Genomic DNA, 24,838 nt, shown 5'->3' with positions numbered 1-24,838 from the left:
TTAGTGATGTAGAATACTCTTATCTCTTCCTGTATTTCTCTCCCTTCCTTCTTTTCCCCTTTTCTAGTTGCTCTGGGAAAGGAATTCTCTCTGGTCATGCGGATGGTACCATCGTTAGGTATTTCTTTGATGATGAAGGCTCTGGAGAGTCACAGGTATGAGTGAGGGATGCTGTGGGATGGGATAAGGAAACTCCAGGAGGTCTACAGGAGACTAGACATCTAAGACTTTAGATTGAGGTACTGGGGTAGGAGGCCAGAGGGCGAGACCCCAGGGAGAGAGATGGAAGCAGCCCCAAGAGGACTTGTGTTTAGAACGCTGGAGCTCACTGTATATAGCAAGGGGTGACTCAGGTGGAAGAGACCTTGAGACAAAGGGAAATAAAGACTCTGAGGGGAATGAAAAGTGACAAATTATTCCCATTTATGTAAAATAATATATTTATGTGTATAAATGCATAGAAAAAAAGAGTGAGTTTACTCTGGAGTGGGGAAAGGGAAAAGATGGGGGATAAAAGGAAACTTTCATGTTTTACTCTATATAATTCTTATTGTTTGAATCATTTACATTAAAAATTATTTATATAATAATTAAATTTAGTCCTACTAAAAAGAAAGGAGCCATATGCTCTCTGTGGGCCTAGACTGTATTGGTTAATATGTAGGACATCTCCCTTTGGGGAGCCTTACTAGATGCCTATTAAAGGTCTCCAACACACAAGTAGTTTGAGCTTTTTCTAGAGTGCAAGGTCAATGTGTGTATGTGTTGTGTGAGTATGAAGCAGAAAGATAATTTGTGAAGTCTTCAGAATTTGGATATGTGTTGGGATGAGAAAATGTTGGGAGAAAGATTTTTGCATGGTAGGCTGGTCAGAGTATCTCCGGTGCTGGGAATGCGGAATTTCTGGGGTAAAGTCCTCAGAGAGTGATTGAACCCTTGACTTCTATCTTAGGGGAAGTTGGTTAACCACCCATGCCCACCATATGCCTTGGCTTGGGCAACCACCAGCATTGTGGCTGCAGGCTGTGATCGGAGGATTGTAGCCTATGGAAAGGAAGGCCAAGTATTGCAAACCTTCGATTATAGTCGTGATCCTCAGGAGCGGGAGTTCACCACAGCTGCAGCAAGTCCTGGGGGCCAGTCTGTTGTGCTGGGAAGTTATGACAGGTGGGTCCCCTTTCCAGTTGCATCTTTTGCCTACTTTCCCTGGGAACACCCTTTGCTTTAGCCAAATTATTCTGAACCAGAGTGGGAGGCTGGACCAGAATCAGGTGTGTGTGTGTATGTGTTATATATATATATATATATATATATATTTTTTTTTTTTTTTTTTTTTTTTTGAGACAGAGTCTCACTTTGTTGCCCAGGCTAGATTGAGTGCCGCGGCGTCAGCCTAGTTCACAGCAACCTCAAACTCCTGGGCTCAAGCAATCCTACTGCCTCAGCCTCCTGAGTAGCTGGATCTACAGGCATCCACCACCGTGCCTGGCTAATTTTTTCTATATATATTAGTTGACCAATTAATTTCTTTCTATTTTTAGTAGAGACGGGGTCTCGCTCTTGCTCAGGCTGGTTTGGAACCCCTGACCTCAAGCAATCTGCCTGCCTTGGCCTCCCAGAGTGCTAGGATTACAGGCGTGAGCCACCGCGCCTGGCCAGAATCAAGTGTATATTAAAAGAGATTCTCATACAACAAAGAGACTCTATTTAAAAAATAATAATAAAAGAGATTCTCAGATTGTAATTCATGTACTTTCTTCTTCCTGCTTCCACCATCCATTGGTGCTCTGGCAGTTCCAAAATGTACTATGCTCATGTTTTATCTCTGTACCTTTCTCTGGGCTTCCACAGCAGAATTCCTCTCCACTGTCTTTGTGTTCCCATTGCCCCTTTTAGACCACTGGCTTAGAGTTTATCACATTATATTATAGTTTGTTGTTTGTATCTATCTGGCTAAATTGAAGAATCCTTGAGACGTGGGCTTATTATTCATCTTTATATCTCCAGTGCCTAGATTAGCATCTAGTACATAATACATGCTCAAATGTTTAGCAAATGAATGAATGAAAGTTGGAACAGCAGATAGACAGCCAGGGTCCAGGTCCTATCACTTATTTGGAGAATGTTTAACTCCGACTTTGTCAGTCCTGTCTTTCTATCCCTTTCAATCTTATGTGTCTCCTCATGTTCCTTTCTTTCTTCTCTGATGCCTACCATTGCTTTTTTCTTTTTTCATATTTCTCTACTCCTAACAGCTCATTTTTATCACTTGTCCTGATCTTTTGTATTCTCTGCTCCTATCACTTTTTTTCTCAGCTGAAACTAGTAGATACCATTACTCTTCATGCATTTTACTTTTGCCTTGATTTTCCCAACTTACTTCCTTTGCACCTTTTTGTCCTCTCCTGCTAGACTACCTAGCTTGTCTGTTCTTTTATTTCCTTTCTTCTCTGATATAGCAAAACTAATTTTCTTCAGTTACCAGCTTATTTTCACTCTTTTGCTCACCCTCTAACTCTTGTAAAAGCCATATACTTTATTTCAGACTTCGGGTGCTCAACTGGAGCCCTCGAAAAAGCATCTGGGAAGAGGCAAAGCCCAAGGAAATTGCCAACTTATACACCATCACTGCCTTGGCCTGGAAGCGAGATGGCTCACGACTCTGTGCGGTGTGTTACTAGTAATCCCTTTCTGGTTTTCTGACTTTCTCTAAACTAGAAAACAATCCTGCCTTATCCTAAGGCACTCTCCCAAGACACTAGAGAATCTCCTATTTCCTTTTGACCCCAACCTAAAAATCCAGGGTTAGAGGCAGGAAAGAAAAATTCATACTTTATTGGACGCCCAAAGGAACAAAGAGTTGTATGGCAGGGCTGATTTTTCCCTTATTAGCCCATCAATATGTGGTACCCTTGAGTCCTGTGATTGCACCTTCTCTCTTTTTGGTACTTCCAAAAACTTCCAGCCCTTTCACTGCCAACTCTTCTACAGATTCTAGAGCCTACATTTTGAGGATGTCTCTAGGTATCTTCCTCATGCCAGTATACCATGTATGTTACCTTTCATGCTATCACTTTCCCTTGTAGGGCACACTCTGTGGTGGCGTGGAACAGTTTGACTGCTGCCTCCGAAGGAGCATTTACAAGAACAAGTTTGAGCTGACATATGTGGGACCTAGCCAGGTAAGGACCTGATAGCCGACTGAACTGAGATCTTCCATGATTCACTCATCTTTGTAACACTTCTCTGCCTTCTGGCCGCAGCCACAGTGTTAACTCTAACATTCATCCCTCTAGTAGAGCTGTTGAGAGTGTGTCAGGGCAACTCCCTGGCAACTTTCCTGTTATAATTCTTTCAGCTTATTGTAAGAAAAGGGTTTTTTATGTTCTTGTTTGTTTGTTTGTTTTTAGGCTAGTCAAGTAAACTTTTAAGTACCAGGCTTAAGGGGTACAGCAGAGATTGCCACTTAGGCCTTCCTGGTTTAAGACTTTATTTCCTATACACTGTCAACTGGGGAATTTGGTAAATAGGATTACAAAAGTGAACTCTGTTGTTTTAGGGCCTCTGAGCTCACTGTGTATGATGTTGCAAGCTCATTTCTCAGTTCTTGAGCCCACTTTTCTCTTTTCTCTACCTCTATCCTTTTTTGCTTACATTTATTATTCATTGGTTTCTTCATTCTTTTTGTTTGTTTGTTTTTTGTTTGGGGAGGTTTTTTTGGGTGGGGGGTTGTTGAGACAGGGTCTCACTCTGTTGCCCAGGCTGGAATGCAGTGGCATCATCATAGTTCACTGCAACCTCAAACTCCTGGGCTCAGTCGGTCCTCTTGCCTCAGCCTCCCGAGGAGCTGGGACTACAGCATTCTTTTATTCTCTCCATAAGCATTTATCCATTCTGTCCTATGTGTCAGCATTGTTAGGCATTGAGAATATAAAAATGATTGTGTAAGACATTGTCCCTTAGTCAAGGAGATCATTATAGGAGAGGACACAAACATATCAAAAAATGAGCTTCAATAACCTGAGAGATAGGTATTAAAAAAAGAAAAAAAATGAGCTTCAAGTCAGTGGCAAAGAAAATAATAATAATGGTATTAGCCATAGCATGCTCTTGTAGTCCTAGCTACTTGAGGAGGCCAACATGGGAGGATTGCTTGAGCCCAGAAGGTGGAAGCCAGACTGGGCAACATAGCGAGACTTCATCTCTAAATATATAAATAAATAAATGAATTAAGTAATAATTAACACTGGTATAAAGGTTTGTACAAAGAGCTGTGGGAACGTAGAGTGATTGGTTTTACCCAGTGGAACTTCCAGAATTATATGTATTATGAGCATCAAAAGAGCTAATGTTTGAAAGCATTTCATAAATAGCAAAGCCCTATATAAGTATATCATTATTATCATCAACATCCTAGGCCAGATGAGGAAACAAGATATTAGCTTTATTTAGCACTATGAAGATGGCCAAAGGACACCGAATGCTCATCCTCTTTTGGGCTGGGGAACCCAAAGGGGCTCAGACTTGTCCCCTTACCAAGGTGATTGTGAAGAACCTATCATCGGGGACCCGAGTGGTGCTGAAATCGCACTATGGCTATGAGGTGGAAGAGGTAAAAATCCTGGGAAAGGAACGTTACTTGGTGGCCCACACATCAGACACGCTGCTGCTGGGAGACCTGAACACTAATCGCCTTAGTGAGGTAGGAACCAAAAATGGGGTGGGGGAGGCAAAGGGGTGTCTTGGCTTGCTAATTCTGGGGATCAGTAGTCACTAGGGGTAAGATCTCCATGGAAAGTTCTAACATTCTGATGCGAGGGGCCTGGTTTCAGGGAAGGAGACCCAAGAGGTTTAGAATACTGGAGTATGAATCACCATTGTTGGACAGTTTTTATGCCATCTCTCAGAAACCTAGGGACTAGGGCAGATTCTGATATAGCATCTTTTTTTAAAGTACCAAAGCCTCCCTAAACATGATTTTTCTGCCTCCCATCCTGTCATTCCTTCAGTGTTATCTTAAATAATTATCCATGTTGCTTCTTATGTCTTCTCCCCCCTTTATAGGTAGCCTGGCAAGGATCTGGTGGCAATGAGAAGTATTTCTTTGAAAATGAAAATGTGAGTAGAGTTTGATTCACTGTCACCATCCTTCTGTGTCAGAAGGATGGCAAGTATGAAGAGATGGGGAGACAGCAGATAAAGAAAGGGGGAAGATGAAATAGGCAGGGGAATAGAATAAGGAGAAATGTGGGAGTGACCTAGAACTGATAGTACACCTCCCTCTCTTTTTCTCTTTCTTCATGCAACCTTCCCACCATATAACAGCCCCATTCTTTCCCAGGTATGCATGATCTTCAATGCTGGAGAGCTAACCCTGGTGGAATATGGAAGTAATGATACCTTGGGTTCTGTACGTACTGAATTCATGAACCCTCACCTCATCAGGTAACCTCACAAGATTCTCTAAATCCTTGAAACCCAAAAGAATTCCTTTTTGAATTATAAATTCTGTGTTCTCAGGTTAATCTAAAAACTTCATCCCATATGGTACTTCAGAGCCCTTGATAAACATCCCAACTACCTAAGCCCGTTTTTCCTTATCTCACCCTTCATGTTTCAGCGTCCGGATTAATGAGAGGCGTCAGCGAGGAATGGAAGATAATAAGAAATTGGCTTATCTTGTTGATATTAAGACTATTGCTATAGGTGAGTAAGACTCTCATAATTTTAATAGCAAATAGATGTTGCCGGTCATGGTGGCTCGTGCCTGTAATCCCAGCACTTTGGGAGGGCAAGGCAGGAGGATTGCTTGAGGCCAGGAATTCAAGACCAGCCTCAGCAACATAGCAAGACCCCGTCTCTACAAAAAAATAGCTGAGTTTGGTAGCATGTACCTGTAGTCCCAGCTATTCAGGAGGCTGAGGCAGGAGGATCCTTTGAGCGTAGGAGTTTGAGTTGCAGTGAGCCGTGATTGTGCCACTATACTTCAGCCCAGGGAACAGAATGAGACCCTTTCTCAAAAATAATAAAAAAAGAATGGAGCTCTGGAGTCAAACCATTCCACTTTTCTACCTTCTGTTTGAATTTTGGTAAGTTATTTAACCTTTTTGTATCTCAATTTTCTCAAAAACAAAATGGGGATACAAACACTACCTCAGGCCGGGCGCGGTGGCTCATGCCTGTAATCCTAGCACTCTGGGAGGCCGAGGCGGGCGGATTGCTCAAGGTCAGGAGTTCGAAACCAGCCTGAGCAAGAGTGAGACCCGGTCTCTACTATAAATAGAAAGAAATTAATTGGCCAACTAATATACATAGAAAAAAAATTAGCTGGGCATGGTGGCGCATGCCTGTAGTCCCAGCTACTCGGGAGGCTGAGGCAGCAGGATTGCTTGAGCCCAGGAGTTTGAGGTTGCTGTACGCTAGGCTGATGCCATGGCACTCACTCTAGCCTGGGCAACAAAGCGAGATTCTGTCTCAAAAACAAACAAACAAAAAAAAACCATACTACCTCATATGAAATATACTTATGCCTGGTACATAATAAGAACTTAATACATGTTAGCTGTTAATAATAATCATATTATTATTACTTGTTTACCCATACCCCATTCTCTCAAATCCTTTTTGTTATATTTTGTTATATTTACCTTGAATCTTTCATCTTTTATTGATGGACATTTAAGTTGCTGATTTTTTATTATTATAGTAATTTAATGGTCTAAGTTCTACACCTAGAATGGAATTGCTGAATCATGGAGGAGGTGTACCTTTTTTTTTTGAGACAGAGTCTTACTCTGTTGCCTGGGCTAGAGTGCCGTGGCCTCAGCCTAGCTCATAGCAACCTCAAACTCCTGGGCTCAAGCGATCCTCCTGCCTCAGCTTCCCAAGTAGCTGGGACTACAGGCATGCACCACCATGCCCAGCAAATTTTTCTATATATTATTAGTTGGCCAATTAATTTATTTCTATTTTTAGTAGAGATGGGGTCTCGCTCTTGCTCAGGCTGGTCTTGAACTCTTGACCTTGAGCAATCCTCCTGCCTCGACCCCCAGAGAGCTAGGATTATAGGCATGAGCCACCACACCTGGCCAAGGAAATGTATCTTCAACTTTGCTAAAAATTTCCAAATTGCTCTCCAAAGAGGTTGTACCAATTTACATCCCTACCAGCAGTTAGAGTCCCATTGTTTAGGCTGGGTGCGGTGGCTCAAACCTGTAATCCTAGCACTCTGGGAGGCTGAGGCAGGAGGATCCTTGAGCTAAGGAGTTCAAGACCAGCCTGAGCAAAAGCGAGACCCCATCTCTACTAAAAAAATAGAAATTAGCTGGACAACTAAATATATATATACATATATAAATTAGCCAGGCATGGTGGTGCATGCCGGTAGTCCCAGCTACTTGGGAGGCTGAGGCAATAGGATTGCTTGAGCCCAGGAGTTTGAGGTTGCTGTGAGCTAGGCTAATGCCACAGCACTCTAGTCTGGGCAACAGAGTGAGACTGTGTCAAAAAAAAAAAAATAGAGTTCCCATTGTTCAATGTCTTCTCTAACACTTGAAATTTCCTGACTTCATAATTTGGTTCAAACTGATGTATGTGAAATGATATCCCATTGTATTAATTTCATTTATTTATTGACCATTTGTATTTCTTCTGTGAATTGCCAGTTCCTATCCCCTACCCATTTTTAAAATCAGGTAGTCTCTTCTTTATTTATTTTTTTTTTTTTGAGACAAAGTTTCACTTTGTTGCTCAGGCTAGCGTGAGTGCTGTAGCGTCAGCCTAGCTCACAGCAACCTCAAACTCTTGGGCTCAAGCGATCCTCTCGCCTCAGCCTCCCGAGTAGCTGGGACTACAGGCCTGCGCCACCATGCCCAGCTAATTTTTTCTATATATAGTTTTAGTTGGCCAATTAATTTCTTTCTATTTATAGTAGAGATGGGGTCTCGCTCTTGCTCAGGCTGGTTTCGAACTCCTGACCTCAAGCAATCCTCCCACTTCGGCCTCCCAGAGTGCTAGGATTACAGGCGTGAGCCACCGGGCCCAGCCTTTCTTTATTGATTTGAAGGAGTTCTTTTACATGTGCTTGTATAGCCTTTAATAGTTATTTGCTGCATTGCAGATCTTTTGTCTCAACGTGTGGCGTGTTTTTCTCTCCTCTTGAGCATCTTATAGTGCTCAGACATTTTAATTTTAATATGATTCATTTTGTCATCGAAAAAATAGTTTGTGATTCTTGAGGTCTTATTGAAGACATACTTCTCTATTCCCTCATATATTTTAACATTTTTAAATTTTGCTTTTTACTCAGAATTTATTTTTATGGTATAATGTGGGTAGGAATCTAATTTTATTTTTTTCCATATACTTAACCATTTATTGAAAGTCTGTTCTTCACCCATTCTTCATTAATTTGTAATGCCACCTCTGTCATAAATCAAGTTTCCAATACATCCAATAGGTGTCTGTTCATAAGATAGTTTTGCATTTCATGAATATTACATTTCATATCAGGTTGCTGAGCTCAGAAATGTAGGTATCTATAATAATGTAGACCAAAAGGCCTAAGATTCCAGTGGCAATAATGAGCTATGAGACTTTGGACAAGTCAATTCACTCTGTATATCTTATTTTCAGTGTATGTAAAATGACAGTTCTTTTTTTAATTTTTTTTGGTCACCAACCCCTTTAAGTATCTAATGAAAATCACAGACCCACTCTCAGAAAAATATATACTGCACAAACATAATTTTGTATATTTTCAGGGTTCACAGGAGTAGAGTAGGGTCCTTAGCTCTAGAATTCTATGATTCTAGTTATAATTGGGGCATGAGAACATGGCTTTATCATTTTACTTTTTATTTATTTATTTATTTTTCTGTGTTTTTTTGTTTGTTTGTTTGTTTGGTTTTTTTTTGAGACAGATTCTCACTCTGTTGCCCAGGCTAGAGTTCTGTGGTGTCAGCCTAGCTCACAGCAACCTCAAATTCCTGGGCTCAAGTGATCCTCCTGCCTCAGCCTCCCAAGTAGCTGGGACTACAAGCATGCGTCACCATGCGCAGCTAATTTTTTCTATGTATTTTTAGTTGGCCAATTAATTTCTTTCAATTTATAGTAGAGATGGGGTCTCGCTCTTGCTCAGGCTGGTTTCGAACTCCTGACCTTGAGCAATCCACGCACCTCGGCCTCCCAGAGTGCTAGGATTACAGGCTTGAGCCAACGCACCTGGCCATTTTACTTTTTAGTTAAAGGAAAATTCATTTTAAAATTGGTCTTTCCAATTGTAGGCATTAGCTGGCATTTGATCTTTAGCTTAAGCATATATAACAAAGGTAGGCACATTACTCGTTAATATTGTACTATCAGTGAGAGTTATAAATGGGCTTTGATGAAGAAACTCCCTGAAAGCATTTCAGCCAACCCTGAGGAGTCTGTCTGCTCTAAAAGTGATAGTTTCTTATATTGTCTGTAAGATTGAGACCAAACTAAAGTATTCATCCTCTGCACTGACCAGCCTGACTTTACTCAAAGGTTTCCTCTGTTTTGTCCATGTGCCTTTCCCACTATTCACCCTTCGGTACTCTTACACCATAGGCACTCAAATGTGCAGGTAACTTCTTAGAGCAAATATGATCAAGGCCATTTCATTCATCAATTTCCCTCACTTTTGTGTGGTACCAGGCTCATCTTTAATGTGCTCAGTGCTGCTTCCTAGAGGATTTTGTAAGTAGTTCTGATCTGCTCTGAGGCAGCTGCATTTGAGTCCCAGAGAGAAATCTCGATGGGTCTGGACCTTTTGAGTTAACTACAGAGTTAAACAAAACCTCTACATTTCTAAAAGAGACCGAGTTTCTTAGGCATCCTAGCAAAATTATGTGTATTAGCCATAATTTTGTGTGTCACATTCCCCAGTGACATACCCTAGATTAAGGCAATATTCTTAAAGCCCAACATATGATTGTAAGACCAGATTTTACAGACTATATAAATGAGTATATGGACTCTCTCTTCTTAACCCTGTCTTCTTTGTTGTATAGTGGATCTGATTGGTGGCTACAACATTGGCACCATCAGCCATGAGAGCCGTGTGGATTGGCTGGAACTTAATGAGACTGGACACAAGCTCCTCTTCAGGGACCGGAAACTTCGGGTGAGAAGAGTTACCAGGGCCTTAGGCATTGGCTGGCCCATGGAGGGTGTGAGACAAGCTGCTGCCAGGGATTGGGGGTGGGAAAGGCAGCGTGAGACGTAATTTCTTTGCCATGCCATTAGCATAGCAAAAGGCACAAGAGAATCAACATTTTCTGTAGACAATATCACACCCCATCATATATTACCCCTGAGGAGATTGTATTATGATGACAACAAAGTCAAGAGAGGAGTTTGGGCATTGGTTTCTCTCTTACTATTCACAATTCCATGCCCTAGTGAAATGTTCTCAGCCCTGCCTGCCTAGCTGATCTTTACCCAGTCCTGCTGCTCCAGTTCTCTTCAGCCACACTGATCTGACAGCATCCAAGCTGACTAGAAGACAGTGTCCAATTAGTCCCTCATTGATTCTCATCCCTATATGGTAGCACCCAAGAGTTCAACCTCAAGGTCAAAGAGACAACCTGGTAATTTTTTCATTTTGGTGAAAGCCACATCACAAGTTTCTAGATCATTTAATTTGTCTAGTGGCCTTACTTTTGTAATCCAATCTGGTAACTGGCCCAGAGTTATTCCAAGTATGAAAGGCTGACCTTCACCTAACTTAAATACCTCGGATATAGATCTTTGCTCTTTTGGGAATGTGTTATTTATTTGACCAGAGTCAGGACATACCAACTGAGCATTAACTTCAAAGGTTACAGGTCAGTGAGCTTTGAAATTCACCATGTACCTGACTGGTGGTTTAGCACACCACATTTCACCATTAGGAAATGGTCAAATCAGGAGACAACCCTACATCCCCTATTAATTGTGTTATCTGCCTCTTCCTTCTTCAGTTGCATCTGTATGATATTGAAAGCTGCTCTAAGACAATGATCCTCAACTTCTGCTCCTATGTGCAGTGGGTTCCAGGAAGTGATGTGCTAGTAGCTCAGAACCGAAGCAACCTGTGTGTGTGGTACAACATTGAGGCACCTGAGAGAGTCACCATCTCCTCTATTAGGGTATGTTCATAGAAGGGGCCTTCAGACATGGTGTCAAGCTGATTGATTAGACCCATGAGGAGACTCTGAAAGTTACCTGGTTTTCTCTGCCCACCATTCATAATCTCTATGAGAAAATTGGCAAGTGAAGCTTAGACTTGTGGACCAACCTCTGGAACCATCCTTATTCATATTCCTGACATTATATTAGACCATTGGAGTATGGGTCCATTACAGTGGCCCTGGGAATTCACCAAGTCATAATGTGGAGTTCCCTTGAGGCTGGAAGATCTCTGATAGGAAGGACAGCTCTAATATCATTTCATTGAGTGTCAATTCTCTGTTATAAGCCATACAGAGTTCCTTTTTTCTCAAATTGCAAATCTCTTATCCTGCTACAACATCACACACATCAAGTGATCTTCCAGAATCTTGAAGAAGCTTATGAAAGCAGAAGAGAGGCAGACCCTGTGCTAGGGTAGGATGACTGGTGTGGGTGTAGATAGAAAGAACATTTGATGTTTTCTTGTTGTCCTTTTTCCATACCTCTTTTTTTCTCCTTTCTTGCCTCATTTTAGACTAAGGTGTAAAATTTGTTTTATTCTTTTCTTTCTTTTTTTTTTTTTTTGAGACAAAAATCTCACTCTTGTTGTCCTAACTAGAGTGCCGTGGCATCAGCCTAGCTCACAGCAACCTCAAACTCCTGGGCTCAAGCGATCCTTCTGCCTCAGCCTCCGGAGTAGCTGGGACTACAGGCATGCACCACCATGCCTGGCTAATTTTTTTCTATATGTTTCTAGTTGGCCAATTAATGTTTCTATTTTTTTTTAGTAGAGATGGGGTCTCGCTCTTGGTCAGGCTGGTCTCAAACTCCTGAGCTCAAATGATCCACCCACCTCGGCCTCCCAGAGTGCTAGGATTACAGGTGTGAGCCACCATGCCTGGCCTATCCTTTTCTTAAACACCATTTTTTTTTTTCACTTTTTTGCTTTAGAGGTTATACACCCTATTTCTGTAGAGAGTTACCCTTGAAAGTTTAACATGTACTTAAATTAACAAAATCTAAAGTTAATCAACATCTAATCCTCCTTTTCCTTGCAGTTATTACAAGGGCCTTAAAAAGCTTTAACTTTGATTACCTCCTCTTTACCATTGTCCAGTATTTTAGTTCTAATCTTTTTTTTTGTCCCCAAAGTTAGGCATGATTATTTTATACAGACAGAATTCATTTGTTTTTTGTTTGTTTGTTTGTTTGTTTTGAGACAGTCTTGCTTTGTTGCCCAGGCTAGAGTGAGTTCCATGGCGTCAGCCTAGCTCACAGCAACCTCAATCTCCTGGGCTCAAGCAATCCTGCTGCCTCAGCCTCCCAAGTAGCTGGGATTACAGGCATGCGCCACCATGCCCGGCTAATTTTTTCTATATATATTAGTTGGCCAATTAATTTCTTTCTATTTATAGTAGAGACGGGGTCTTGCTCTTGCTCTGGCTGGTTTTTGAACTCCTGACCTTGAGCAATCCGCCCGCCTCGGCCTCCCAGAGTGCTAGGATTACAGGTGTGGGCCACCACGCCTGGCCAGACAGAATTCATTTAGATATACTATCATGGTACCAGTGTCTTTATTCACCTTTCTTCTTGCAGTGCCAAACTTCCCTCTGGAATTTTCTTCTTCCTGAAGAATATTGTTTAGAAGTTTCTTTAGTGAAAGTCTCTTTAGTGAAAGATGATAAACTCTCAGTTTTTGATTATCTGAAAATGTTTTTAGTTAGCCTTCATTCTTTTTTTTTTTTTTTGAGACAGAGTCTCGCTTTGTCGTCCAGGCTAGAGTGAGTGCCGTGGCGTCAGCCTAGCTCACAGCAACCTCAAACTCCTGGGCTCAAGCGATCCTTCTGCCTCAGCCTCCCGAGTAGCTGGGACTACAGGCATGTGCCACCATGCCCGGCTAATTTTTTATATATATATCAGTTGGCCAATTAATTTCTTTCTATTTATAGTAGAGACGGGGTCTCGCTCTTGCTCAGGCTGGTTTTGAACTCCTGACCTTGTGCAATCCGCCCGCCTCGGCCTCCCAGAGAGCTAGGATTACAGGCGTGAGCCACCGCGCCCGGCCTAGTTAGCCTTCATTCTGAAAAGATACTTGGACTCAGTATCCAATTCTAGATTGGCAGTTAATTTTTCTTCATCTTTTGTAAATGTCCCATTGATTGACTTCCATTGCTGTTTTAAGGAATTTATCAATAGCCTTTTCTGTATAGCGGATCTCTTTTGTTGCTTTTATAATCTCTTTTTCTTAGGTGTTTTGAAGTTTCACTATTATATGTCTAGATATAATTTTTGAAAAATTTATCCTGCTTGGTATATATTGTGCTTTCTGTATTTGTGAGTGCACATATCTTCGTCAGCCTTAGAAATTTCTCAGCCATTATCACTTTAAACATTGCTTCTTCTCACCCATTCTATTGTCTCTTCATCAGAGCTCTAATTAGGTATATGTTACATTTCTTGTTCTATCTTCTATGCCTTTTAACTTCTTTCGTGTTTTTTTCTTCTTCTTGCCCTATACTACATTCTGGATAATATCTTTAGAGCATTCTTTCAGTTCATTAATTCACTTTTCATCATTCTCTAATCTGCTGTTTAAACATCTGTTTGAGTTTTTTACTTCAAAAATTAAATTTTTCAGGCCGGGCGCAGTGGCTGATGCCTGTAATCCTAGCTCTCTGGGAGGCTGAGGCGGGCGTATCCTTTGAGCTCAGGAGTTCGAAACCAACCTGAGCAAGAGCGAGACCCTGTCTCTACTATAAATAGAAAGAAATTAATAAATATATATAGAAAAAATTAGCCGGGCATGGTGGTACATGCTTATAGTCCCACCTAGTCGGAAGGCTGAGGCAGGAGGATTGCTTGAGCCCAGGAGTTTGAGGTTGGTGTGAGCCAGGCTGACACCACAGCACTCACTCTAGCCTGGGCAACAAAGTGAGACTCTTGTCTCAAAAAAAAAAAAAAAAAAAAAATTAAATTTTTCAAAATAAAAAGAGGGCTGGGCATGGTGGCTCACGCCTGTAATCCTAGCACTCTGGGAGGCCGAGGCGAAAGGATCGCTCAAGGTCAGGAGTTTGAAGCCAGTCTGAGCAAGAGCAAGACCCCGTCTCTACTAAAAATAGAAAGAAATTAATTGGCCAACTAAAACTATATAGAGAAAAAATTAGTCGGGCATGGTGGCACATGCCTGTAGTCCCAGCTACTTGGGAGGCTGAGGCAGAAGGATTGTTTGAGCCCAGGAGTTTGAGGTTGCTGTGAGCTAGGCTGATGCCATGGCCCTCTAGCCCAGGCAATGGAGTGAGACTCTGTCTCAAAAATAAATAGGCCATGGCCGGGCGCGGTGGCTCACGCCTGTAATCCTAGCTCTCTCGGAGGCCAACGCGGGTAGATTGCTCGAGGTCAGGAGTTCAAAACCAGCCTGAGCAACAGTGAGACCTCTTCTCTACTATAAATAGAAAGAAAGTAATTGGCCAACTGATATATATAGAAAAAATTAGCCGGGCATGGTGACACATGCCTGTAGTCCCATCTACTCAGGAGGCTGAGGCAGTAGGATCACTTGAGCCCAGGAGTTTGAGGTTGCTGTGAGCTAGGCTGACACCACGGCACTCACTCTAGCCTGGACAACAAAGCGAGACTCTGTCTCAAATAAATAAATAGAAACAAAAATTAAATTGTTCATAGAGTTTTAGTTTGTTCTTTCTCCAATCTGCCTAACCATTTTGATAATTTCTTGTTCCTGCCTGAATTTTTCATGTCATCTCTTAGGTCTTTAAGTTTTGTGTAAATAATTATTTTATATTCTGTCACTGTTATTTTTAATATCTGAAATTCTTGAAGGTCTAAAACTGTTGTTGTAGTTGTTGTTTATTCTTTCATAGCAGTTTATTTCCTTATATTTTGGCATTTTTATTTTTGTGAGCTCATGTTACTTTGAATGTAATCTTTTGAAATCTTGAGGGCCTGTAATGAACATGTTTTCCTCCAGAGATGATTCATGTTTGCTTCTGAAGAAATCAGGCATATTAATGATCTGTAATGATTGCTTTTGTTCCCTTTAATAAAGAGTGGATCCCATGTTTAATGACAGATTCTCCAGATTTGGCCTCTCCATCCAGCTGGGGAGCCCAAGGTTTATTCTCCTGACACTGTGTCTGCCTTCAGAGCAACTGTGCCTTTCCCATTTGCTCACTTTCCTTTTTTTCCTGCTCAGGTTTTAGCTTACTGACCTTTTTGTTTTTCTTTCTGTCTGTCTTATCTTTTTTTGAGGTGGAAGGGTAGGATGAGGATAGGGAACATTCTTAGTGATTTCTTCAAGTAAGCCCAGCAATGCATTAAAAACTATGTTACCCGAGGCAAGAGGATCTCTTAAGGCCAGGAGTTTGAGACTAGCCTAGCAACATAATGAGACCCCCATCTCTACAAAATATTTTTTTAAAAAATTAGTTGGGTGTGTTGGTGCATACCTATAGTTCCAGCTACTCAGGAGGCTAAGGCAGAAGGATTGCCTGAGCCTAGGCATTTGAGGTTGCAGTGAGCTATGATTGCATCACTGCACTTCAGCTCGGGCAACAGAGCAAGATCCTGTCTCTAAAAATAAAAGGTGGAAAGATCTCAAATCAATAACCTAACTATCTTAGGAAACCACAAAGGGAAGAACAAACTAAACTCAAAGAAAGCAGAAGGAAATAAATAATGAAGATTAGAGCAGAAATAAATAAAATAGAAAATAGAAAAAGTAACAAAACCAGGTTCTGGTTGTATTGTAATTGGAGGATACTTAAGAATGCCTAATCTGTAGTACTGCTGGAAGCAAGAGTGGATGCCACACTTTCTCAGTCGACCTCCAGGCATTGGTGCTGTCATAGCTATGAGTACACTTTGACCCAAGCATATTGCTATAAATAAAGTGTTTTTATCTGCTTGACAGAAGCTAAAATGTTAGGAAAGCAAGGGCCACTGTGATTTCCTCAGTGTTGAGCACTAGGGTTGGATGAGGGTGGATCTGTTCTCCAATTGATTCAGTGATAACACTAACCTGGAATTCGGGTGGGGTTGGGGAATGAACTTTTACAGGGTGATGTTGCAGGTCTGGAGCGGGGTGGAGGGAAGACAGAGGTGATGGTGACAGAGGGTGTAACTACGGTTGCCTACACGCTGGATGAAGGCCTTATCGAGTTTGGAACAGCCATTGATGATGGCAACTACTCCCGGTAAGAAACTGGCTGATAACCAGTGAGGTGGTGGGAGAGGAGGACCTGAGCCATATCTGATAAGGACCTAGTGATCCAGGAAGGAGATTAGGAAAAAAGGGCTAATAATTACCTGGCCCCCCCTTCCCCAACCTCATTACCAGTGTTCCTCTGTGTCTCCCTGTCCCTGCCCTTGTTCCTTATGCTTTGCTTCCTTCCCTCTCCAGGGCAACAGCCTTCTTGGAGACTCTGGAAATGACCCCAGAAACGGAGGCAATGTGGAAAACCTTGAGTAAACTGGCGCTGGAGGCAAGGCAGCTACACATTGCTGAGAGGTGAGGTAGATGTGTAGCACTGAGGTGCCAGGGACAACCACATGAGTATCTTCCCTGTGGGCTGCTCCTCCCCAGCGTTAAGGCACTGACTGCATCCCTTCTCACTGCCAAAAATAGCATAGAGCCCTTCCACAGTTATTATTCCAAACACCTTCCCATCTTAGATATAAGAGTATGTCATTTATTATTTTTGCTTCCCCCTGTTATAACTAGGTACCATTTCAAATTTTTTAACATTCATACCTTTCAATCCCTGCATTGATTCATAAATTCCATGTTTGGTATAGGAGTGTAGTCATTAATAATAGGACAAATTTGGGACTCCAAACTTGGGACTCTAAACTCCTTGAGTTCAAATCTTGGTTCCAGTTACCACCCTGTGTAACCTTAGTGACGTTATTTAACCTTTCCAAGCCTTGGTTTCTCCGTTTTCTCTATGTACAATGGGGATAATAATAGTCTTTACCTCATGGGATGGTAAAGAAGAATGGTAATGGTAGTTGCAGTGAAGAACGAATGAGAGAATCTGTACACAGAGTGTACCATATTGTGTTACCTGCTGCTGTTTTGGATAGCGGCAGGAAGCATGCTTTTTCCCGTGCATCCCACACGTAGACTATTAGCAGGTCCTAAGGATTGTCTTCAGAACTTATCCAGAATCTGATACTTGGTTTAACTGTACTGTCTCCACTCTGGTGCAGACTGCCACCGTCTCCCACCTCCAGTATTGCAGAGCTTCTTAATTAGTCTCCCTGATACTGTTCTTGTATCCCACCATCCATTCATCCCACAGTTGCTAAGGTAATTTATTTAAAACATAAATTAGATGGTGTCATTTTCATGATCAGCACCTTTCAACAGCTTAACATCATATTTAGTATAAAACCCAAACTCCTTGCCATGACCTGAGGCCCTGCAGTTATTTGGCCTCTGCTTCCTTCGCGTGCCAGTCCCTACTTGCCCATTAGTTTCCTGCTACACTGGCATCCTTTGGCTTTTTGAGCACAGCAAGTTCATTCCTGCTGTAAGGCCTGCACATTAGCTATTCCCTTTGCCAGGGGAATGACTTTCCCCTGTCTTACTATGACTACTCTTTCTCGTATTCAGATCTCAGCTCAAGACTGACTCTCTCTCCCCTTTCTTCTTACCCTCTGCCCCTATCCCATGTACCAGATCTCAGTTCAAATGTCAGCTCCTCAGAGAGGCCTTTTCCGACTACCATCTTAAATAGTCCCCTCAGTCACTATCTATAATATCACACTATGTTATTTTTAGTATCTCAAATTATCTTTATTAGTTTACTAATTTTTTTTCCCCACTAGAATGGAAGTTTCTTAAGAGCAAAGCCCTCCTCTTCCTTATTCTGCTATGTGTCTCTAGTGACAAGAACAGTGCCTGGCACATAATACATGCTCAATATGTATTTGCTGAACCAATGAATTAGTGATGATTCTCTAATAATATTATTATTAATATTATTGCTTACATGCTGTAGGTGCTTTTCTGCATTGGGCCATGTAGCAAAAGCTCGATTCCTGCATGAGACAAATGAGATTGCAGATCAAGTGTCCCGGGAATATGTAAGTATTATGCTTCTGATTCATTATGTCTCCCAAGCTGAGATTTCTTTTAGTATTCATGATTCCTAGCTTTCCAGTCATCTCTGGTTTCCTGTACCTTGCCCACCCCAACTCTACCCTCAAGTCAGACCATTTTAGAATTGCTTGCTAAACCTCAAACCTCTAAACTCCATGAAGATTTCTCGCTTAAGTCTTTTAGCTTCTACATCCTTCTGGCTATCCTATCTCAGCCCACGCAGACAGAATGGCTCCTGCAGCACCGACACAATGACCAGAACTTCCTTTTTCCCCACAGGGTGGAGAAGGAACAGACTTTTATCAGGTCCGAGCACGTCTAGCCATGCTGGAGAAAAACTACAAACTGGCTGAAATGATCTTTTTGGAACAGGTAATAGGATGGAAGAGGGAACCTGAGGGGAAAAATGGGGAGACAAAGTCAAGGGAGGAAAGCGCTGGTCGGCTAGGCTTCCAGAGGTTTGGAAAAAACTTTCAGATAGTTTAGATAGTTCATTTCACTCTTTTTTTTTTTTTTTTTTTTTTTTTTTTGAGACAGAGTCTCACTTTGTTGCCTAGGCTAGAGTGAGTGTCGTGGCATCAGCCTAGCTCACAGCAACCTCAAACTCCTGGGCTCAAGCAATCCTCTGCCTCAGCCTCCCAAGTAGCTGGGACTACGGGCATGCGCCACCATGCCCGGCTAATTTTTTGTGTATATATATATATATATTAGTTGGCCAATTAATTTCTTTCTTTTTATAGTAGAGACAGGGTCTCGCTCAGGCTGGTTTCGAACTCCTGACCTCGAGCAATCCGCCCACCTCAGCCTCCCAGAGTGCTAGGATTACAGGCATGAGCCACCGCTCCCGGCCTCATTTTATTCTTTCTTAAGTTCCTCCTCCGGTGTCAGTTCTTACTTTAGACAAACTTCCTCCTTTGGCCTTCAATTATTTCTTTCTTTCATAAACGGCCTACTATCCCCCCGCTAGTCCAGAACCTGTCTTTGTAATTCTTGTGCATAGGGGTAGATCCAGGTTTTGTGGGGCCTGAAACTTATACAACTTGAGGAGCCCTCTTTAAGAACAATTGCCTTGGAAGAAGCCTGTGCAAGTAAGGATTCCTGAAGCTTAAGTTTCTTTTAGTTTCCCAATAAATACACCTCTGCCGATGTAGTAAGTAAAGGGTGAGGCTTTTTGGTCCTTGTGGGCTGGTATCCTCCTCTTAACCAGGCTGAGGAGGGCTTGCTGTTTTCTGATCCTCACATCTTCCTGCTGTCTCTCTTTCCTCTGCGCTGTTCCCCTAGAATGCTGTTGAGGAGGCCATGGACATGTACCAGGAGCTACACCGTTGGGACGAGTGTATTGCTGTGGCTGAGGCAAAGGTACACGTTTTTTCTTCTCCACGGTCGTCAGAATTGGGTTCCACAAATTTCAGAAACTTCTTTTTGTCAAGGAGGCCATATGAACCAGAACAGGCCTGGGGGTGGGACCTGCTATGGTGAGGAGTCAGGATGTTGGTGACCTGGGAGGGTTTCCATTGTCACAGAGGGATTGGAGAAGCATGGGAGCAGAAGGGCAGGAAGGAGGGATGTGACTCCTAGTACTACTCTGTACGTGTGCAGGGGCACCCAGCCCTGGAGAAGCTGCGCCGGGGTTACTATCAGTGGCTGATGGACACACAGCAGGAAGAGCGAGCAGGTGAACTACAGGAGAGCCAAGGGGATGGGCTGGCAGCCATCAGCCTCTACCTCAAAGCTGGGCTCCCTGCCAAAGCTGCTCGGCTGGTGCTGACCCGAGAGGAGCTGCTCGCCAACACGGAGCTGGTAGAACACATCACCGCAGCCCTTATCAAGGGGGAACTCTATGAGAGGGTATGGCTGACTTCCTTTTCCTAGTCCTTACCTCCAGGGCTCAGGACCCCTCCCCCACCCAGAGGAGTTTCAGAGTGCATAACCTTCCCTGACTGCTGGCATTCCCTTCTTTTTGGAGCAGATACTTAATTCTTTGTGTTACAGGGGTACCATTGTAGTAATACGGTACATGTTAACAGGCAGGTGATCTCTTTGAGAAGATTCGCAATCCACAGCGGGCCCTTGAGTGCTACTGTAAAGGCAATGCATTCATGAAAGGTACTGGCTGCCTACAAGCCATCCTTTACTATTGTGGACTCTTGCCCATCCAGTCCCCCAACACCTCTCTTGGTGCATCTGGCTTCATTTCTCCTCCATTCCTCCCCTTCTCACCTATTACCCATACTTCATTTCCCTGTCCTACTTTTCCTGAGTCCCATCCCTGGAAGTCTGAGCTGAGACCTTCTCTCTCCCTGGCAGCTATAGAGCTGGCTCGACTGGCCTTCCCGGTGGAGGTGGTGAGACTAGAGGAGGCATGGGGAGACTACCTGGTGCAGCAAAAGCAGCTTGATGCAGCCATTAATCACTACATTGAAGCCAGGTATGGTGGCATGGGAGTCTGGAGGTGATTTGGGTGTGAAGTGAGAGGTAGTAAAGACACGAAGGCCCAAAAGAAGAGATCTCAAAATATAGGTTGGGGTGTGCTCAAGGGGTCTCTTTGCCTCCATCCATCTATCCATCTTTCTATATATAGAAAGAGATATATAGATATATATGTACATCTCTCTCTCTTTCTCTCTCTCTCTATATATATATGTCTTTCCCAACTTTGCCAGGTGCTCCATTAAGGCGATTGAAGCTGCCCTGGGTGCCCGCCAATGGAAGAAGGCAATTTATATATTAGATCTACAGGACCGGAACACTGCGTCCAAATACTATCCTCGTGTGGCCCAACACTATGCGTCCCTGCAGGAGTACGAGGTAAGGAAGAATCCCTTTCTGCAGGATGAGGCAATGCAGTATAGGATAACAAGGAGAACCCAAAACAGGAAATGGAGGCTGGCTCACCACATCCTTTCTGGGGCTCAAACAGCATCACCACCCTGAATGGGAAAGCAATTTATCATGTTTCCCCGAAAATAAGACAGGGTCTTATATTTATTTTTCCTCAAGAAGACACCTAGGGCCGGGCGCGGTGGCTCACGCCTGTAATCCTAGCTCTCTGGGAGGCTGAGGCGGGCGGATTGCTCAAGGTCAGGAGTTCAAAACCAGCCTGAGCAAGAGCGAGACCCCGTCTCTACTATAAATAGAAATAAATTAATTGGCCAACTGATATGTATATAAAAAATTAGCCGGGCATGGTGGCGCATGCCTGTAGTCCCAGCTACTTGGGAGGCTGAGGCAGAAGGATCGCTCGAGCCCAGGAGTTTGAGGTTGCTGTGAGCTAGGCTGACGCCACGGCACTCACTCTAGCCTGGACAACAAAGCGAGACTCTGTCTCAAAAAAAAAAAAAAAAAAAAAAAAAAAAGAAGACACCTAGGGCTTATTTTCAGGGGATGTGTTATTTTTTTTAAGTACGGTACAACAATCTACATTTATTCAAATATAGTTAAGTCGTCTTCTTCTGGAACATCATCATAACTCTCCAAACCCCGAATTCCATCCGGAATTTCTTGCGACTCTATTTCCTTTAGAACCATTGGCCCCAATCTCTCATGTCTAGCAATAGAGCTCTCATGGGGCAGATGAGAAGTACTGCTTGTCTTCTTTACCACTCCGAGATGAAATGCATGGGTTGTACAGATCCGCTGTGTAGCCACGCCCATCACTAGGTCTTATTTTTGGGGTAGGGCTTATATTGTGCAAATGCTTAGAAATCCTGCTAGGGCTTATTCTATGGGTAGGTCTTATTTTTGGGGTAGGGCTTATATTGTGCAAATGCTTAGAAATCCTGCTAGGGCTTATTTTATGGGTAGGTCTTATTTTTGGGGTAGGGCTTATATTGTGCAAATGCTTAGAAATCCTGCTAGGGCTTATTTTATGGGTAGGTCTTATTTTCGGAGGAAACGCAGTACTTTCCCAATTTCATTCCAGCATGCTATACAACACCCTTCCCCACCAACCCTCTGGCATATAAAGTGAGTCTCTAGCTCTCTTCCTGAGCCAGCATGAGGGATTCTTCATGAATAACTCCAACATAGTTACAGTATAGAATTGCCTTGCATTGCAGAAATGGGAGGCCCTTTTGAATTCCATTGTATTGTCCTCATACCATTTGTAGCTGGTCTTTCTTTTTAAGCAGTAGAAAGTACGAGACACCCATACTCATCTTTTCTTCTCTATTATTACAAGGTAATATCCCAGGCTCTCTGCCATCTGAGGTTTTTTCTTCCCTCCTACATGGTGCTTTAGGTCTATTCTGACCTTTTGCATCTACCTCTCATCCACTGCAGATTGCTGAGGAACTTTATACGAAGGGTGACCGGACAAAAGATGCTATAGACATGTACACCCAGGCTGGCCGCTGGGAGCAAGCCCACAAGGTAGAGGACGCTGCCTTAGTGGTAGTATTGCCTTGTTCCTTGGTCTCTGATCTCCCCTGTCACTCAGTTCCCTGAAAGCTGACAAGAGTACCAAAATGCGGTCTGGGCAACTTTGATCCTTAGCCTCAGGGAAAGGAAGGGATAAAGAGAGGCCCTTGTTCCCAAACCTATAATTCTGAAGGAGTCAAACCTATAATTCTGAAAGAGCAGATGGGCTTGGGAGCTGGGGAATCAGAACTGCTGCTTCTGAAGCCTCTGGTCACATTTATAACCTTGTTCTCACCCCTGCACTCCAGAGCCCAGCAGGTACAGTGGGAGGATGGTAATGGAACACATGCCCCCAGCACAAGGCATCATAGTCCCTCCTGCCTTCCTCCTTATGCAATTGGAATTCCCCAAACAGAATAGTAGAGTGGCAGCACTAAAATCCTGTGATTGTTGGGAGAGTTCAGAGTTTCTGAGCAAACAGGTTCCCTTGAAGCCCTGCCTCCCTTGGAAATTATCTCCTGAGGCTAACCTCACCCTGTGTGTTTGCACAGCTGGCAATGAAGTGCATGAGACCAGAAGATGTGTCAGTGCTATACATTACCCAGGCCCAGGAAATGGAGAAGCAGGGCAAGTACCGCGAGGCTGAAAGGTGAGCCATGGCCTTAGTGGAGGTGTGGAGGGAGATGTGGCTTCAGGGCTGGAAGGAGGATGTGTGCCCTCTGCCTAGAAGGCAGTGACAGCAGGGATCTGGGTCTAGGAGGCCCCAGGTATATGTCCTATCCCCAGGCTATATGTGACAGTGGAAGAGCCTGACCTTGCCATCACCATGTTCAAAAAGCACAAGTTGTATGATGATATGATCCGCCTAGTAGGGAAGCACCACCCAGATCTACTTAGTGACACACATCTACATCTGGGCAAGGTAAGCCCCTTTCCTGGCCCTGCCCATATCTTCTAGGCTCCTTCTCCCCGTCTCTCCATCCTAACCCACCTTCCTGCAGGAGCTGGAAGCTGAAGGCCGACTCCAGGAGGCTGAGTATCACTACCTGGAGGCCCAGGAATGGAAGGCAACAGTGAATATGTACTGTTCCAGTGGGCTTTGGGAAGACGCCTACCGGGTAAGGATGCCAGGCCATGCCAGGGGGATACATCTGTCTCTCTTTCCCACTTTCAAGTGACTAATTCTAAACTGGCCATAGCATCTTTGAAAAGGTAACAAAGACCAGAGTCTCTTTTGCCAGAAACAATGTCAACATCAGTATACACAAAATTTCACTTATAATTTTAAGGGTTTTTGGATTATCTGAAGCCCATCCTTGGACCCTAAGCACTTCAACCTAAATTAAGAGACACTGAAATTTAGCCCTTTTCCTGTTAATTTAGAACATTTACCTGATCCTCGTCAAAGCTGATGTTAGGAGGTCAGAGATTAGAAGGAGCAACTCTTCACTGGAGGAGGGTTGAGTGACTTTGCTTCACAGGTGGCCAAAGCTCATGGAGGAGCTAATGCCCACAAACATGTGGCCTGTCTGTGGGCCAAGAGCCTGGGAGGAGAGGCTGCAGTTAGACTACTTAACAAGCTGGGACTCCTGGAAGCTGCTATTGACCACGCTGCTGACAACTGGTAAGGTCCTAAGCCTTCTCTCCACTGGCCCCATCCTAGCCAGAGACCCTATCTAGAGAAATAAAATTGATGTATAAGGAAAAAAAATATTTCTAAAGGCTGAGGCAGGAATAAAGAAATGAGCTAAGGAGAGATCCTTTGAAGGACATGATAGAATGGCAAGAATAAATTACCAACTCTGCTCCTATTCCCTAGGGGCTCAGAACAGTGTTTAGTCTTTGGCTACTCTAAGGAGAAGGGTGGAGAGTGAACAATTTCTAAAGTTAGGACTTCACTAAGCCAGTAACTTCTGGGTAATGGAAGTGTGATTCTGTTAAATGCAAAATGAGCTTTTTAAAGTAAGTGTTACAAACACCAGTAGTAGAGTCAGATTGCTGTGGGTAGTCTTGCTTATTTTCTGGAGAGACTTTTTCTGTTCATGTGCCAGGGGCTTAGGAGGACGTGGAGGGAGCACTAGAAGCCTTCTTTCCCTTGTCAGCTCAGGGCTGTGAGACTCCCTCTTCCTTTTTCCTTTGCCATGCCCATCCTTCTTCCTTGTGACCAGCTGCTCAGGGACAGCA

General features: G+C 43.2%; 1 protein-coding gene across 1 annotated transcript in view; it reads left to right on the top strand.

The window, feature by feature from the left end:
- IFT172 (intraflagellar transport 172) overlaps positions 1-24,838 on the top strand; it is a 39,699-nt gene that overhangs the window by 4,796 nt on the left and 10,065 nt on the right. The window contains exons 7-30 of the mRNA XM_012788280.2: positions 68-155; positions 953-1,167; positions 2,546-2,669; positions 3,087-3,182; positions 4,541-4,702; positions 5,065-5,118; positions 5,342-5,445; positions 5,621-5,706; positions 10,035-10,147; positions 10,986-11,153; positions 16,249-16,385; positions 16,592-16,699; positions 18,195-18,279; positions 18,575-18,667; positions 19,577-19,654; positions 19,895-20,143; positions 20,323-20,401; positions 20,603-20,723; positions 20,959-21,103; positions 22,577-22,666; positions 23,206-23,303; positions 23,441-23,576; positions 23,656-23,772; positions 24,136-24,278. Coding sequence (XP_012643734.1) covers positions 68-155; positions 953-1,167; positions 2,546-2,669; positions 3,087-3,182; positions 4,541-4,702; positions 5,065-5,118; positions 5,342-5,445; positions 5,621-5,706; positions 10,035-10,147; positions 10,986-11,153; positions 16,249-16,385; positions 16,592-16,699; positions 18,195-18,279; positions 18,575-18,667; positions 19,577-19,654; positions 19,895-20,143; positions 20,323-20,401; positions 20,603-20,723; positions 20,959-21,103; positions 22,577-22,666; positions 23,206-23,303; positions 23,441-23,576; positions 23,656-23,772; positions 24,136-24,278 — 2,889 coding nt within the window. The remainder of the gene's footprint in view (positions 1-67; positions 156-952; positions 1,168-2,545; positions 2,670-3,086; positions 3,183-4,540; positions 4,703-5,064; positions 5,119-5,341; positions 5,446-5,620; positions 5,707-10,034; positions 10,148-10,985; positions 11,154-16,248; positions 16,386-16,591; positions 16,700-18,194; positions 18,280-18,574; positions 18,668-19,576; positions 19,655-19,894; positions 20,144-20,322; positions 20,402-20,602; positions 20,724-20,958; positions 21,104-22,576; positions 22,667-23,205; positions 23,304-23,440; positions 23,577-23,655; positions 23,773-24,135; positions 24,279-24,838) is intronic.

Source organism: Microcebus murinus, chromosome 3 (assembly GCF_040939455.1).
Source record: "Microcebus murinus isolate Inina chromosome 3, M.murinus_Inina_mat1.0, whole genome shotgun sequence".
Lineage (NCBI taxonomy): Eukaryota > Metazoa > Chordata > Mammalia > Primates > Cheirogaleidae > Microcebus > Microcebus murinus.
This window is presented reverse-complemented; position numbering and strand designations above follow the sequence as displayed.